Below are 13826 nucleotides of genomic sequence, written 5' to 3'. Positions count from 1 at the left end.
TTTCATCCCAAATATTAACACACTCTTCTTCTTTTCTGCTATTTCTCTTATCAATGTTTCCTTATTCTTCATAACATTAACCAGTTCCTTAGACCTTTCCTTTTTGTCTTCATTCAACTGATCTTTAATTATTTCTTGTAATCCAACCATCTCAGCTTCCCTCGACTCAGTCCATTGTGTTTTCTTCAGTTCCCACTCCCTTTTAAACCTCTCACTTTGCTCACTGATCATTTCCTTAAAGTCATCTTTCTCCTTTACAACTTTCTCCATTTTCTCCTCCAACCGTCTCTCATATTTTTCAACCTCCACTCTCAAGTGTGCATTCTCATCCACCAATCGTTTTTCAATTTCCTCCAGTCTCTTGACTCTTTCCTTCAAAGCCTTGCAGAATTCTCTATCCTGCTCCTCCTCATTCCTCTGAACTTTTAATTCCTTCACCAACTCCTCAAATTTCTTTTCTAACATTACCAATCTACCTTGCATTGTTGCTCCTGTTGAAGATGGACTCATATTTTGAATGGCTACTTTTGGTTTTGCTCCCTGGGCCTCATCAGCATATTTAGAATTTGGTAACTTATTTCTTACGGGTCTATCCATTTCATTTCACTCTTCCTGGGAGCGTGTGGGTGTGTGGTGGTGTGCACTGGCGGTCAGGCCTGGTAGCTTTGTGTGTGTGGTGGGATGCGTTGGCGGCTGTTTATGACTGGCCTTTGTGTGGTTTCTGCGCTGTCGTTAGGAGTGCGGAGGTTCCAACACCTCCGATCACTCTTATGTACACGCCACCAGGCTACGTTCACTCTGTACACTCATTCACTTGCTCTGATTGCCCTTTTGTACTAGTGACGGTTCTCACTCCAAGCACATTATTTAGCGTGTGGAGGGTTAGGTAGACGGCACTCTGAGCAAGGAGGCACGTCCGCTCTCCACGGAGTGCTGAGTGTGTGTGTGTGTGTGTGTGTGTGTTTGTGTTTGTGTTTGTGTTTGTAATATGAGACAAGATGGCTTATGTCACAACCAGAGGGGTAAATAAGGCAATGTTTGTGTAAAGAAAGAAACAAACCATATAAATTTTAAAAATTTCCACAGTAATAAAGTGTAAAAATTTATCTTTGTAAAGTTTTCATTTAATGTATGCAGCTCATTTTCAGTGTCCAAGCATTCTACTTTTTTGTTATATAATGCCTTACTTGCTTAGGAGAAGGCCAGGTGTATGAAAAGCTATAGACATAAAAAACAACACATAGTAACAGAACTATGAGATACTGTTCTGGCATATAACTAACAATGTCATTATTACAAATATAACTATCACACAAAGTGTTTGGCATTATAGCACTAACCAAATCAAGAGAAAGTCCTGAGTAATTAAGCTCACATAAATTTATCTAATGGTACATCATCATCTTTTCTTTCTAGCTACATTCTACTTTTACAATGCAAAATTTCTTACGTATTTTCTGTTGATCTTGAACAATTAATTTTCACAACTGCTTGTTATAGAAGGCATATAATGAATGTTGATAAAGCTATAGCATGAACATGGCTATAGCTTCATCAACATGGCAGAACCTGTGTTGTAAACATATAGCTGTTTAGCACATACTGGCTAAGCTTTAAATATGGCATATTGCACTTGTAATTCTCTGAGACAGCTTCATCAGAAATACCAAAATGAAATACAAATCCATACTTTAGAATTTTTAAAAAATATAGGAAGCTGCTGCACCTTCAGTATTGCTATATTATAGAGTATGATCTAAAGTTGTGCCACTTAAAAAAATAAAACTTGTAAATAGCTTAATCATCACTCTGATGCTGTATGCCTTATATGAGATTTCTCTTAAATACTAAACTAATTATTACACAAGTTATGACCAAACCACTATATACAATGCTGCAACTTATAAGGGGAAGATGAGCTAGGTATAAATTTGTGGTTTTGTGACAGACAGAAACAAAGTAATGAGATAGGCAATACTTTCAGATTAACAGACAAGAGATAAAGGTACATCACAAGAGCTGCAAGAACCAAAGGCTTGTGTACACTGAAAAGTATGGATAGGGACTTTTCTTATAGATATACATATGAAAAGAGCTTCATGTGTGAGAGAGAGAGAGAGAGAGAGAGAGAGAGAGAGAGAGAGAGAGAGAGAGAGAGAGAGAGAGAGAGAGAGAGAGAGAGAGAGAGAGAATATTTAAAAGATACAGACAATAGCCTCTACACTCCTAGAGTCTGGAGGGAATTTCACATTAGACTTCTAGAGATAGACTGAGGGATGGATTGACATACAAAGTGGCATCTATACTGCAAAGTTGCCATTGCAAGTGCATGAAATTTCAATGATAAAGCTATGACTGATTATTTGCCATTGATGTAAGTGTTCAAGGAAAGAGTAATGCATGTACTATTTTCATTCATTTACTTTGCAGACAAATGTTGATTTCAGTTTCCTTTCCACTAGCAAGTGAAAGCTATGCAAGCAACTTGGCCAACCAATTGGAAATATTTGTCACTGTCTCAATGACTGCTGCAAAGATATTGGACAAACACAGTCATTCCTCTATATCTATCTACCCACACACACACACACACACATTATATACAAATATATATACTAGACTGAAATCCTCTTAAGAAAGATAGGGTACCTTATCTTCTGAGGTATAAGGATGACCTAATTGTACACCATCTGAGTTAGGGGAATCCTCCTGTCATATTCTCTCCACTTCATGACAGCTGACTAAGATGAGCAGTAAGAGGAGTAAAACCTCTTCCTTTATATTTTTCCCATGACAGGATGTGATAATCTATAATACCAAGATAAAATACCCATAATCATTATAGTTTGCCAGCATGGAAATCTTCCCAGGTACCACCAAACTTGTAGTTAACTAATATATCTTGGAAAAGACTGTAGCAATTGACAACACCCTTCAATTTGGCACACAAGAGAAATACTCCAGACATTTTCCGATGCAGGGAGTAGATTTCCTCTGGAGGTGCACACATCCTGTGAGAGATCATGACAGGAACCAAATGCTGGATTCTGTATGTGGTGTTCTGGTCCCCAAAGTTAAAAGGCTTGTCTTCTTGGAATGCTTCTCCCAGGATCATGATAGCATCGATGTGAGCTTCTATCATTACCTGTAAGATTTCAAGAAAAATTCCTCATCATTTATTGTTCATCTACTGTTGAAGCTCGATAACTCGGACCCCAATAACTTGGATTTTGCAGTAAGTCAGACTTTGACCGACCAAGGGAATAAAGTCCAAGTTGAACTGCCCGACTGCTTTTTTTTTTTTTTCACCTTTTATTTTGTTTTCTATTGACATTTTCAAAAATCTAATTCCAACAAAAAATGGTATTTTTGTTGTAGTTTAAAATGATACCATACAAAAGTTGATCAGAATTTATACCAATTTTGTGAAAATTTTTTAAGTATAAAAAATATTTTTTGAGATATTTGTTCCAAAAGATTTTTCATGATTTCTTTCTTGTTTTGCTATTTGTATTTATCTGATTGACATGAAATTTTCACATATGATTGTTTATTCAATGATGACTTCCTGGAGCATAATAGGATGATAATGCATTATATCCTTGCTTCTCTAGAAAATATTATTCACTTGTACATCACAAAAAGTTTAGGGTAATCATTTCTCTACACAGGCTGCAGTACACACTCATTGGTCACTTCTGCAGCTGGATTTGAAAAGTAGTCTGTCATTGAGTAGCAACTGTCAACCACAATCATAAAGGGAAGGAACTCAAGGGAGGAGAAAAGTCAAGGAGGGATTAGCTCCAGCCCCATGCTACTTATCCTCTCTCTCTCTCTCTCTCTCTCTCTTTCATTATTATTATTATTATTATTCTCATTACTGGTATTATTATTATTATTATTATTATCATTATTATTACTATCAGCGTGTGCACATGTGCGCGTGCATGCATGCATGCACACTCACACACACAAGAAAATTGGAAAGGATACAGAAGATTGCTACAAAGATAGTGCCAGAATGAAAGGACCTCACATACTCGTATGAAGAACGACTGAAGGAATGGGCCTGCCAACCTTACAAGATAGAAGAGAACGTGGGAACCTAATAAATGATATTGAAAAGATAGACAAAGAAGACCTGGTGCTGTTGCCAGAAGAAGATGGAAGGACAAGAGGATATGAAAAGATCAGGATGAGGCAGTATGTGAAGGATATTGGAAAATGCAGGTTTCCACACATAACGGTGGAAAAATGGAATGCATTGGATAATGGAATTGTTACAGCACATAGTGTGCATAACTTTAAAGAAAAACTAGAGAATTGGAGATATGGAGACAGGACACTATGAGCCCCACTCGAACCCTGTACAATAAAACTAGGTAATACACACACACACTTGCACGCACGCACGCACGCACACACTCATGAGAGAGAGAGAGAGAGAGAGAGGTGTTAATCCCTACTGCCTGCATCTCCTTTTCTTCCCTCCATCATCCCTCTTCCCCTTGTCTCTTCAAGCGGTGTGAGCAGATGAAGAAAGGGTAGCAGGTCAAGGTCACAAACCAGTTAGGGCTCGTTTTAAGCAAGAGGTTGGCAGACGTGTTCAACCATGTAGAGGAAAAGGAAACATAAAAGAATTGTCAATTAATTTTGGTCGATTCCCCTAAACTTTTGTGATGAGGGTTTGGAAGGAGCCATCAGCAGCATAATGAAAATCTGCTGTTTTATGACTGAAGTGAACACTCTGAGTGTGTTGAAGTGAGACAATGATACTCTATGAAATAATTATTACCTATCTTGTCTGGTTTTATACCTCTGTCTATACATAATCTTTTGTAATAGTGTTATTGTGAGAGTTATGCGATGTATAGTTGTGATAATGAAGAAAGCAAATTGTTGTGATGAAAAAAGCAGTGTTTAAAAAGATCATAATAGTCTTATGATATAGACAGAGGGTCGAGAAGCATGGCAGTGAGGCGTGGGGTGAGGCGAGGGTCTAAGAGGGGGAAATAACACCAGTGACGGGGGGAGGTGAGGGTTCAAGGGCAAACTGTCAGCTACAACTGTCTGCAATTATACATTTGTTTCTTGTTGTCTTCTTTTCTTGAAGTTTCTGATTCTAATTCTCATCAAATTTATGTCTGTAAGGACAATACTGATATAATTTTTTCTGCGTAGACACAAGCATTAAATGATACACCATTTTTTAGGTTGTAAGTCATGCTATGATGCAACCACATGAGACATTTTAAAAATGGCTTCCTGATGGGAAGGGTATTTAATTATAAAAAAATAAACTACTACTGTGGTAATTTAGGGTCTGAAGGTTTCAGAGAGACAATAATCCCAAAGTAAATCCTGCACCAACCCCCTTAAAGTCTGAGTTGAACTGCTTGCCCATTTTTTTTTTTTTTTTTTTTTTTTTTTTTTTTTGTGCAGAAGGTGGAATTCGTATAAGTCAGACATTTGTGTTTGTCAGACCAATCTTTCCCCCTATTAGTCCGAGTTAGCAAGGGTCAACAGATTATTCTCTTACATTCACATCAACTTGATATGAAGCTTTAGTACAAAAATTTACCTACTTAATATATAAGATATAAAAAGAAAAATATCCTTTATATACCTTTGCTTCATAACCTGTGAGGAAGCCAAGTTCCTGGGAGTATTTCAGAACCTTATCTCTATCCTTGACTGCTGCTCCATGGATAAGGTTAAGGTACTTATCCACAAAGCCTTTATCATAGTCTCGGCAAGCTCCAAAATCTAGAAGTGCTAACTGTAAAAAAAAAGAGAAAATAAGATGATAAAATAAAAGCTGTGAACACAAAAGATTGTCCCAAATTTAAAGCACCTCAAAGAAAACAATGCTTCCTTTATAGAGTGATTACAGTGCTTTCTTTTGCATATATTATGTGCACCAGTGTAGTCATGGTGAATAATTGAATAAATCATCAAACTAATTTCCTTCTGTCATAAGTTCTCTGATATGCTAAGAATGAATAAATTATTTAGAGATTGTCAGCACATCAGAAGACTTCAGGAAAAGATTTGTGGAGAGAACACTTAAAACATATTGTAAGTGCAGAAGACTAAATTTTATGATTACAAACTTGTTCTGTTTCAGCATCATAGAAGAAATTGGACCAGTTTGGATCAGTCTGCATGAAACCAAACTGAAAGAGTTCCATCAAGCAAATACCAAGCACTTTCTCACATATGTAGTTTCTGGATTCTTGGTCTATTTCTATGCATTTATCAACTGGTATGCCAGCAATCAGCTCTGTTGTGATGATCTGTAAAAAGCAATGATTAAAATAAATCAATAAAATTTTGAATTTGCTTAAAGTAGAAGCATTCTGATACCATTTGCTGGCACCATTCAAAACAACAGTTAATATACATCTGATTTCTTTATTCTAGTTACTAAAGACAACTTTTGTTTCTTTTATATAATATACTCAGAATTTCTGGCACTTGGTTTTGTCACTAAAAATTTTTTTTCCCAAACTCATCTACTATTCACATTGGTACCTTGAGATACAAGCTGCCTGAGATACGAGTTTTTCGAGATACAAGCTACAATTTTGTATTTATTTTTTTTATTTTTAGATATCAGCAAAATTTTGAGATACGAGTCATGCTTGGGGATGTTGCTGCTAATGGGTAGGTCAGCGCATTGGTCCAACCTCAGCTGAGTTAGTATCTACGTGTTTCTTGTGAATCTCCAGCAATGTGATTGTTCTTTTATAATTTTCACACCATTTAACATAACATAACATAAATAATAGGATAACAAAGGGCCACCAGGGCCCATCTAGGTTATCCTGTATCAGTCGCACAGCGACCTCGTCATCAGTACTTAAAGATACACTTACAAGTACACAATACATTATATACTAATTCTAAATATTTGGCCCATTAACAGGGCTAAGTCCTGCAGCGAACTCCTGTACAATCTGTGATCCCCATACATGGGGATCATGTCTTGTTTAACTATAGTAAATTTCTTATAAAAACTATCATGCAGCGCTATACATAATTATAAATCTAATAAATTTAAGTGCTTATCTAATCTGTTTTTAAACATTGTCAAACTAGTGCTATTTACAACCCTCTCTGGCAATGCATTCCAGAAGTCTACCACCCTATGACTAAAGAAATATTTTCTTATATCTAACCTGCAGCCTTGCTTTCTAATCTTCCTGCCATGATTTCTAGTCCTATTTTCCTCCTCTAAGGTAAAGAAAGATCTCACATCTATGTAGTTTGTATCTGAGAACATTTTAAATAACTCTATCATATCCCTCTTATACATCTCCTCTCAAATGAAAACATGTTTAATTCCTTTAATCTATCTCTATACTCCAGGTGCTTTAATGCTGGTATCATCCTAGTTGCTCTTCTCTGAACTGCTTCTAACATGTTGATATCCTGCCTATAATGGGGTGACCAGGCCTGTATGCAATACTCTAAATGGGGCCTAACATAGGAATTATATAAGCTACGCACCACTTCCTTACTTTTATAACTAACATTTCTATTTATAAAACCCAGGATCCTATTTGCCCTATTTCTTGCTTCTAAACATTGCTTTGAAAATTTCATAGTCCTGTCTATCACTACTCCTAAATCCTTTCCTTCCTCTACTGCCTCTAGCCAACATCCCTCCATCTCATAGCTAAAGTTTGTGTTGTCTTTACCTAAATGCATAACCTGACACTTTTAGAATTAAACTCCATCTGCCACCTGTCTGCCCATGCTATCAGCCTGTCCAGGTCTCGTTGTATTCTGTAATTGTCCTTTTCACCCTGTACTGCACATGCTATCTTAGTATCATCTGCAAACTTTGATACTTTGCTACTAATTCCTATATCTAAATCGTTAATGTACACCAAGAAAAGAAGAGGTCCTAGCACTGATCCTTGGGGTACCCCACTAACCACTTCCTTCCACTCAGACATTGCCCCATTTAATACTACTCTCTGTTTCCTATCAGAAAGCCATTCACTAATCCAATCAACTAACCTACCCCCTATCCCATGTAGTCTCAATTTGTACACTAGCCTCCTATGCGGTACCTTATCAAACGCCTTGCTAAAATCTAGATATATAACATCTATGCTATTTCCATCATCTAACTCCTTGGTAATATATTCTAAGATATCGAGCAAATTTGTAAGACAGGACCTCCCTGATCTAAAGCCATGTTGGGTATCTCTAATTAATCTATTCTCATTTAAATGCTCCCAAATACTACCCTTAATGATTTTCTCTAGTATCTTACATACTATACTAGTTAAACTGATCGGTCTATAATTATTCGCATCATCCTTCCTACCTTTTTTAAATATTGGTGTAACATTAGCTAACTTCCAGTCCTGAGGTATCTCAGCAAACCTAAGTGATCTTTCAAAGATTAACTTAAGTGCTTCAGAAATACTGTCTACACCCTCCCTAAGTACTCTGGCATGTAGCTCATCAGGACCACTAGCTTTCCTATCGTCTAGTTCAAGAATAAATTTCCTAATAATTCCCGGTTTTATATCAATATTTTCTAAAGCTCTTAAACTACTCGTCGCACTGTTTGTAACAGGATTTCCTATTCTTTCCTAGTAAATACTGAAGAAAATTGTTCATTCAATAATTCTACTATGTCTTCATTTTGATCCACTACTACACCATCTTTTCTGAGTGGTCCAATCCTATCCTTATTTCTTTTATCACTGACCTTGTAATAACTATATAATTTTTGGGATCTTTACTCCCAGCTCTAGCTAGTTTTATCTCTGCCTGCCTTTTACTTTTTTTATAACCTTACTCAAATCATCCCTGACCTGTCTGTACCTAATCAAATCTACATCTTCCCACTTTTCTGCAACTCTCTATATGCCCTCTTCTTCTCTCTGATCTGTCTACCTATCTCATGAGTCCACCATAATGGCTTCCTGTTTCTCTGCCTTATATCTTTGTAAGGGATACACTGCATCACTATACCCTTTACTACAACCTTAAAAATATCCCACATCTCCTGTGCAGTTTTATTTCCAAAACTATCTTCCCAGTTTACCTCTCCTAATAACTGATGTAACCTACCATAATTGCCTTTCTGATAGTTTGGGACTCTAGTCTTATTCACTATATTATCCCTACTGGAATTAATGATAAATCTATTATATGATGGTCACTGTTTGCTAAAGTCTCTCCTACCTCAACTTCCTTTAAACAATGCTCAATATTTGTTAGTACTATGTCTAAAACCTTCCTCCCCCTAGTAGGTTTATCTACCATCTGCACTAAATAGTTATCCTGAAAACTTTCCATAAACTTATTTTCACTAGCATCTCCTACCATCCTCTCCCAGTTTACTGACTTAAGATTAAAATCCCTAAGATAATTGTCTGACTAGTACACCCCTATTTATCTCATCTACCATAAGGTTGTCTACATCTGCTGACTGGTTAGGTGGTCTATAAAAGCTCCTACTCTAATAACCTTACTTTTGTTTACTCTAACATCCAGCCATAAGGACTCTACTCTGTTATCTACCTTAATACCATTAACCTGACTGGAAATGAAGGATTTTTACATAAATAACTACTCCTCCACCTATCCTACCAATTCTCTGGTGTAAATACATAATGTATCCATCTACTTCATATTCTTTCCTATTTTCCTAAACTTTTCCTCATTTACCCATGCCTCTGTGACACATACAACATCTAAGTCCTCCTCAACTATATAACTAGATAACTCGTCCTTCTTGTTCCTAAGACTCCTGGCATTTACATAAAAACATTTAAGTCCTGCTACCTTCCTAGATGCTGTCTCCTTATTTGGAATCCTAATCTTATTCTCTCCTATTTGCACCTGGAAATCTTTCCTAATCTTTTCACTATCTCTGTTTATCCTATCTAATTTATGTCTAACATCTTTCTTCTGGAATGCATTTGCTACCTCACTCCCTACACTCCATCCCAACTCCCCCCTCCAGACATCCACACCCTTCCTACTCAGATGCACACCATCCCTAGCATACAAATCCTTCGCCCATAGAACCTATCCCATACATCCACAAAGCTGACACCCACATCCTTACACATCCCTTTTACCCGATCATTCACACCAATGGCTCTAGACAACCATTCCCTGCTAACATACACACGAGGCAAGATTCCTGACATTACACACCTCCTACCACTCTCCCTTATCTTGCCTAACATTTGCCGAAATCTTGCCACTAACTCCTCCGACCCACCTGCTCTGACATCGTTCCCACCTACGTGCAAAACTACTACACCCTCCCTCTCCATCCCCCCAACTCTCTTCTGCACCTCCTCACTCACTGCCTTCACACCTGCACCAGGCATACACACGTTCGTCCTCCTATCCCTGTCTTTCCCACAGAAAGTGCTATCTAAGTACCTAACCTGAGAGTCACCCACCACACACACCTGAGGTGTACTAGGCACAACCCTCCTCCTCTTCTCCTCTACCCCCTTCTCTCTCCTTTCACTCACCACAACCACCTCATTCACTCCACTCTCACTCTCCCCCTCCCCCTCCAACAAACCGAACCTATTTTCACACTCAACAGGTTTAGTTTACTTACCTAATTTTTTGTCTAAAGAAAGTACAGTATTAATTTATATTCAATGTTTACGTGTGAATGGTGTTTGCATCCCTTCTTCCTTTCCTCCCTCCTCCTTCATTGTTTACCACCATTAGCTGAAAATGTCTGTCTCCAAGGTAAAAACACTAAATAAACTTTTGTTGTTATTTTATATATGTTCATGCATTGATAAAGTATGCATGTGGATGTAACTGAGAAGGCAAAACACAATTTCTCTCATCTCTGCCTACCTCCTTTACCGATGCTTATCACGAAGAGGGGGAAACAATGTAAATAAACCTCTATGGCTGTGGCGGTGCAGCCTCTATTCTCTCTCTCTCTGTTGCTTAAAACTTCATTTATTTAATTAATAATGTTTTCAGGATTATCAATGAGCTCTTCTGTGATTATTAGAGCAGCCAGTTTTCTGTGGGTGGCTATATTTGTACACTCCAGCTTATCGACAGTCCCAAGTGAGGGTTGGGAATGCAGTAATGTCCTGTGGAATTCACCCTCCATGAAAAATATACTTTATAAGAATAGTTTATCTGTTCATCATTTGTTGTTTTATTATGTTTCTGTACAATAACTATTATTCATAAATATCTTTTTCTCACCAGAAAAGACTTAAAAAAAATAGGGGTGCTTTTTTAGGGAGGCTGGAATGGATTAATAGCATTTCGATACATTTCAATGGGAAATTTTTTTTTTTATATATGAGCTCTGCCATGGAACAAATTAAACTTGTGTCTCAAGGTACCACTCTACTTGTAACCTGTAAAAATATGTAATATCATTAATAAGATATAGAATAGAAGGTATCCCTTCCAAATACCTGTGGAGTAGACAACTCAGGTATAACTTCAGGAACATAAAAGTCAGGGTGTGGTTTCACTAGCTCCTTAAACCTCTTGGTGCACTCTGCCTCCCTTATATAGTCACACTCCCACCGCAGCTCCTTCTTGGCAACTTCAATGACTGAGTCCAAAAATAGTCCTGTAGATTAGTTTAAATGAGAGAATTTCCAAGATTTCAACTGCAGGAGACATTAATTACATACATTAATCAACATATATATACAGTAAGCCCCTGCACTTGGCGAATCTCAGCTTGGCAAAATTCACTTTTGGCGGTAGGGTGGCCACGGACCACCGAGTGCACACTTGGCGATTTGAATTCAAACTTGACTGTCCCCTGGCGACCACACGGCAAACCACGTGACATCAGACCTCTCTCTAAACCTATGAGAACGCAGTGTGAGAGTCCCCTTCAGCCATTTTGTTTGTGCTACCCTCTGTTCTGCTAGCGTGGAAACAAATTTTGGTGATTTACCGCCAACATGTTATCTACCTGCGTAACAGGTGGTACCGGTGGCGGTAAGGACAATGGTAGTGGTGGCAAGGACAAAAGTGGGCGAGGGAAAGGGGTGGAAAAAAGAAAGTACAGACGAGGAAAGCATCACAAATCGTATGGTGTGAGTGAAAAAGAGACAATTATCAAGATGATAGACGAAGGAAGCAAAAACTGTGACAAAGTTAGAGCGTTAAATTGCTCTATTGCTGCTGTGGTAGACGGCTACTCTTGTTCTCCTAAACCTATTAATAGTGGTGTTCCTCAGGGTTCTGTCCTGTCACCCACTCTCTTTCTATGTATTATTCATTAATGACCTTCTTAACCAAACTTCTTGCCCTATCCACTCCTACGCTGATGATACCACCCAACATCTTTCCACATTTTTTCAGAGACGTCCAACCCTTCAGGAAGTCAACAGATTACGTGGGGACACCATGGAACGCCTGACTTCCTGTGGAATGTAAACAAAGAGCGCATCATTGTACCGCATGCAAAACTTATGTACCACATTTCCACAAAGCTTTCCATTTTATCTATTACCGAGTCATGAGTTCAAGTGGTTCTTTTAGCTTGCAAGAACGATATGGTCTCACCAGCCTTCTTAATTGAGTCTGCTGACTTGAAAATAGTAGAGACAGTAGATGAGTCAAGCCATGGTGGCGAGCAATGCTATTAGTTTTCTGGCCTCTCTCATGTCTATGAATAATACCCAGTTTCACTTCGAGAGTAAGAGTTCCTGGTCTTTGTAGCAATGCTAGGCAACATTGCAGGGCGTTTTGGTAGCATGTTGAGTGAGGGAAGACGAGCTGTTGTTGACGCTGTTATTGTTTTGAACTAGGGGGAGTGAGTGGTGCGTGTTTTGTCCATGAGAGGTGTTGGTATATTCAAAAGCATGTCGGCTTGTGTGATACAGCGGGGCTTTCAAACTTGGAAAAAATTACCTGGATAAAATTTTGTTAAAGCGAGTTCGGTGTTCGTTAAACAAGCAGATGGTAATATAGGTTGAACCTCCTAAATCCGGCGACCACTGGATCTTAGACTTGCCGGACTATGGAAAATTCCAAACTATAGGTGGTCCCCAAAACATCCTCTATATACTTACCCTGCATTATACAAGTGTAGCTGTAACATTTTTTTGATATATGATAGCTGTACATGAAAATATACATGCAGAAGTACAGTAAGTCCTCGTTTTACACTAGTTTAGTATACAATAAATTCGCAGACAATTACTACCATTTTTTTCAATTTATGATAAAAAATCGCACTTACGATATTTGAAATTCCCGCCACCTGTGATTGTGGCACTGCACTGCGACCAAGTCGGACCAACAACAAACCAGTCACTTTCGCGCCACCACGACGAATAACAGTGAGACTGTGCTCGGTGATTTACTTATATTATTCTCTACATTTAAGACCAATTCCTGTCCAAAATGTCACTGAAACGTAATTTGGATCTTGGTGAAGAAGTGGGTAAGGTTAAACGAGCTAGGAAAAGTTTAACATTGGAAATGAAGCTTGATATAGTCAAGATAAAAGAACTTGGGGAAGGCTCGTCAGCCATAAGCCGTTCCCTGAATTTACCACAGTCAACAGTTGCTACTGTTTTGAGGAATGCTTCAAGTGTTAAGGAGGCAGCAGCTAATGCTTCAAGCCTGCGGGTAAAATTGCTGACAAAACATCGGGAACCCATTATGGATCGGATGGAGGGTTTACATAAAATTTTGATAGACACCCAAACATGCCAGCATGCCCTGCTCTCGTTGCGCCTCATTTCAGAAAAGGCCCTGTCTATTACTGAAACCTTGAAGGTTGAGATGGGTGTTTGTTTACTTTTTTCGATTGACTTTCATACTGA

The 13826-nt window shown here is 38.2% G+C and overlaps 1 protein-coding gene across 3 annotated transcripts in view; it reads right to left on the bottom strand.

Moving 5' to 3' along the window:
* Positions 1 to 1041: 1041 nt before the first annotated feature.
* LOC123498085 (atypical kinase COQ8B, mitochondrial-like) overlaps positions 1042 to 13826 on the bottom strand; it is a 43105-nt gene continuing 30320 nt past the window's right edge. For all 3 annotated transcript variants that reach the window (XM_045245193.1, XM_045245195.1, XM_045245194.1), the window contains 4 exons: positions 11448 to 11608; positions 6114 to 6296; positions 5627 to 5779; positions 1042 to 3145 (listed from right to left, as the gene is read on the bottom strand). In XM_045245193.1, coding sequence (XP_045101128.1) covers positions 2840 to 3145; positions 5627 to 5779; positions 6114 to 6296; positions 11448 to 11608 — 803 coding nt within the window. In that variant the 3' untranslated portion in view covers positions 1042 to 2839. The remainder of the gene's footprint in view (positions 3146 to 5626; positions 5780 to 6113; positions 6297 to 11447; positions 11609 to 13826) is intronic.

This window comes from Portunus trituberculatus, chromosome 47, assembly GCF_017591435.1.
Source record: "Portunus trituberculatus isolate SZX2019 chromosome 47, ASM1759143v1, whole genome shotgun sequence".
In the NCBI taxonomy this organism is placed as follows: domain Eukaryota; kingdom Metazoa; phylum Arthropoda; class Malacostraca; order Decapoda; family Portunidae; genus Portunus; species Portunus trituberculatus.
Note: the sequence above shows the minus strand (reverse complement) of the source record. Positions and strands in the feature narration are given on the sequence as shown.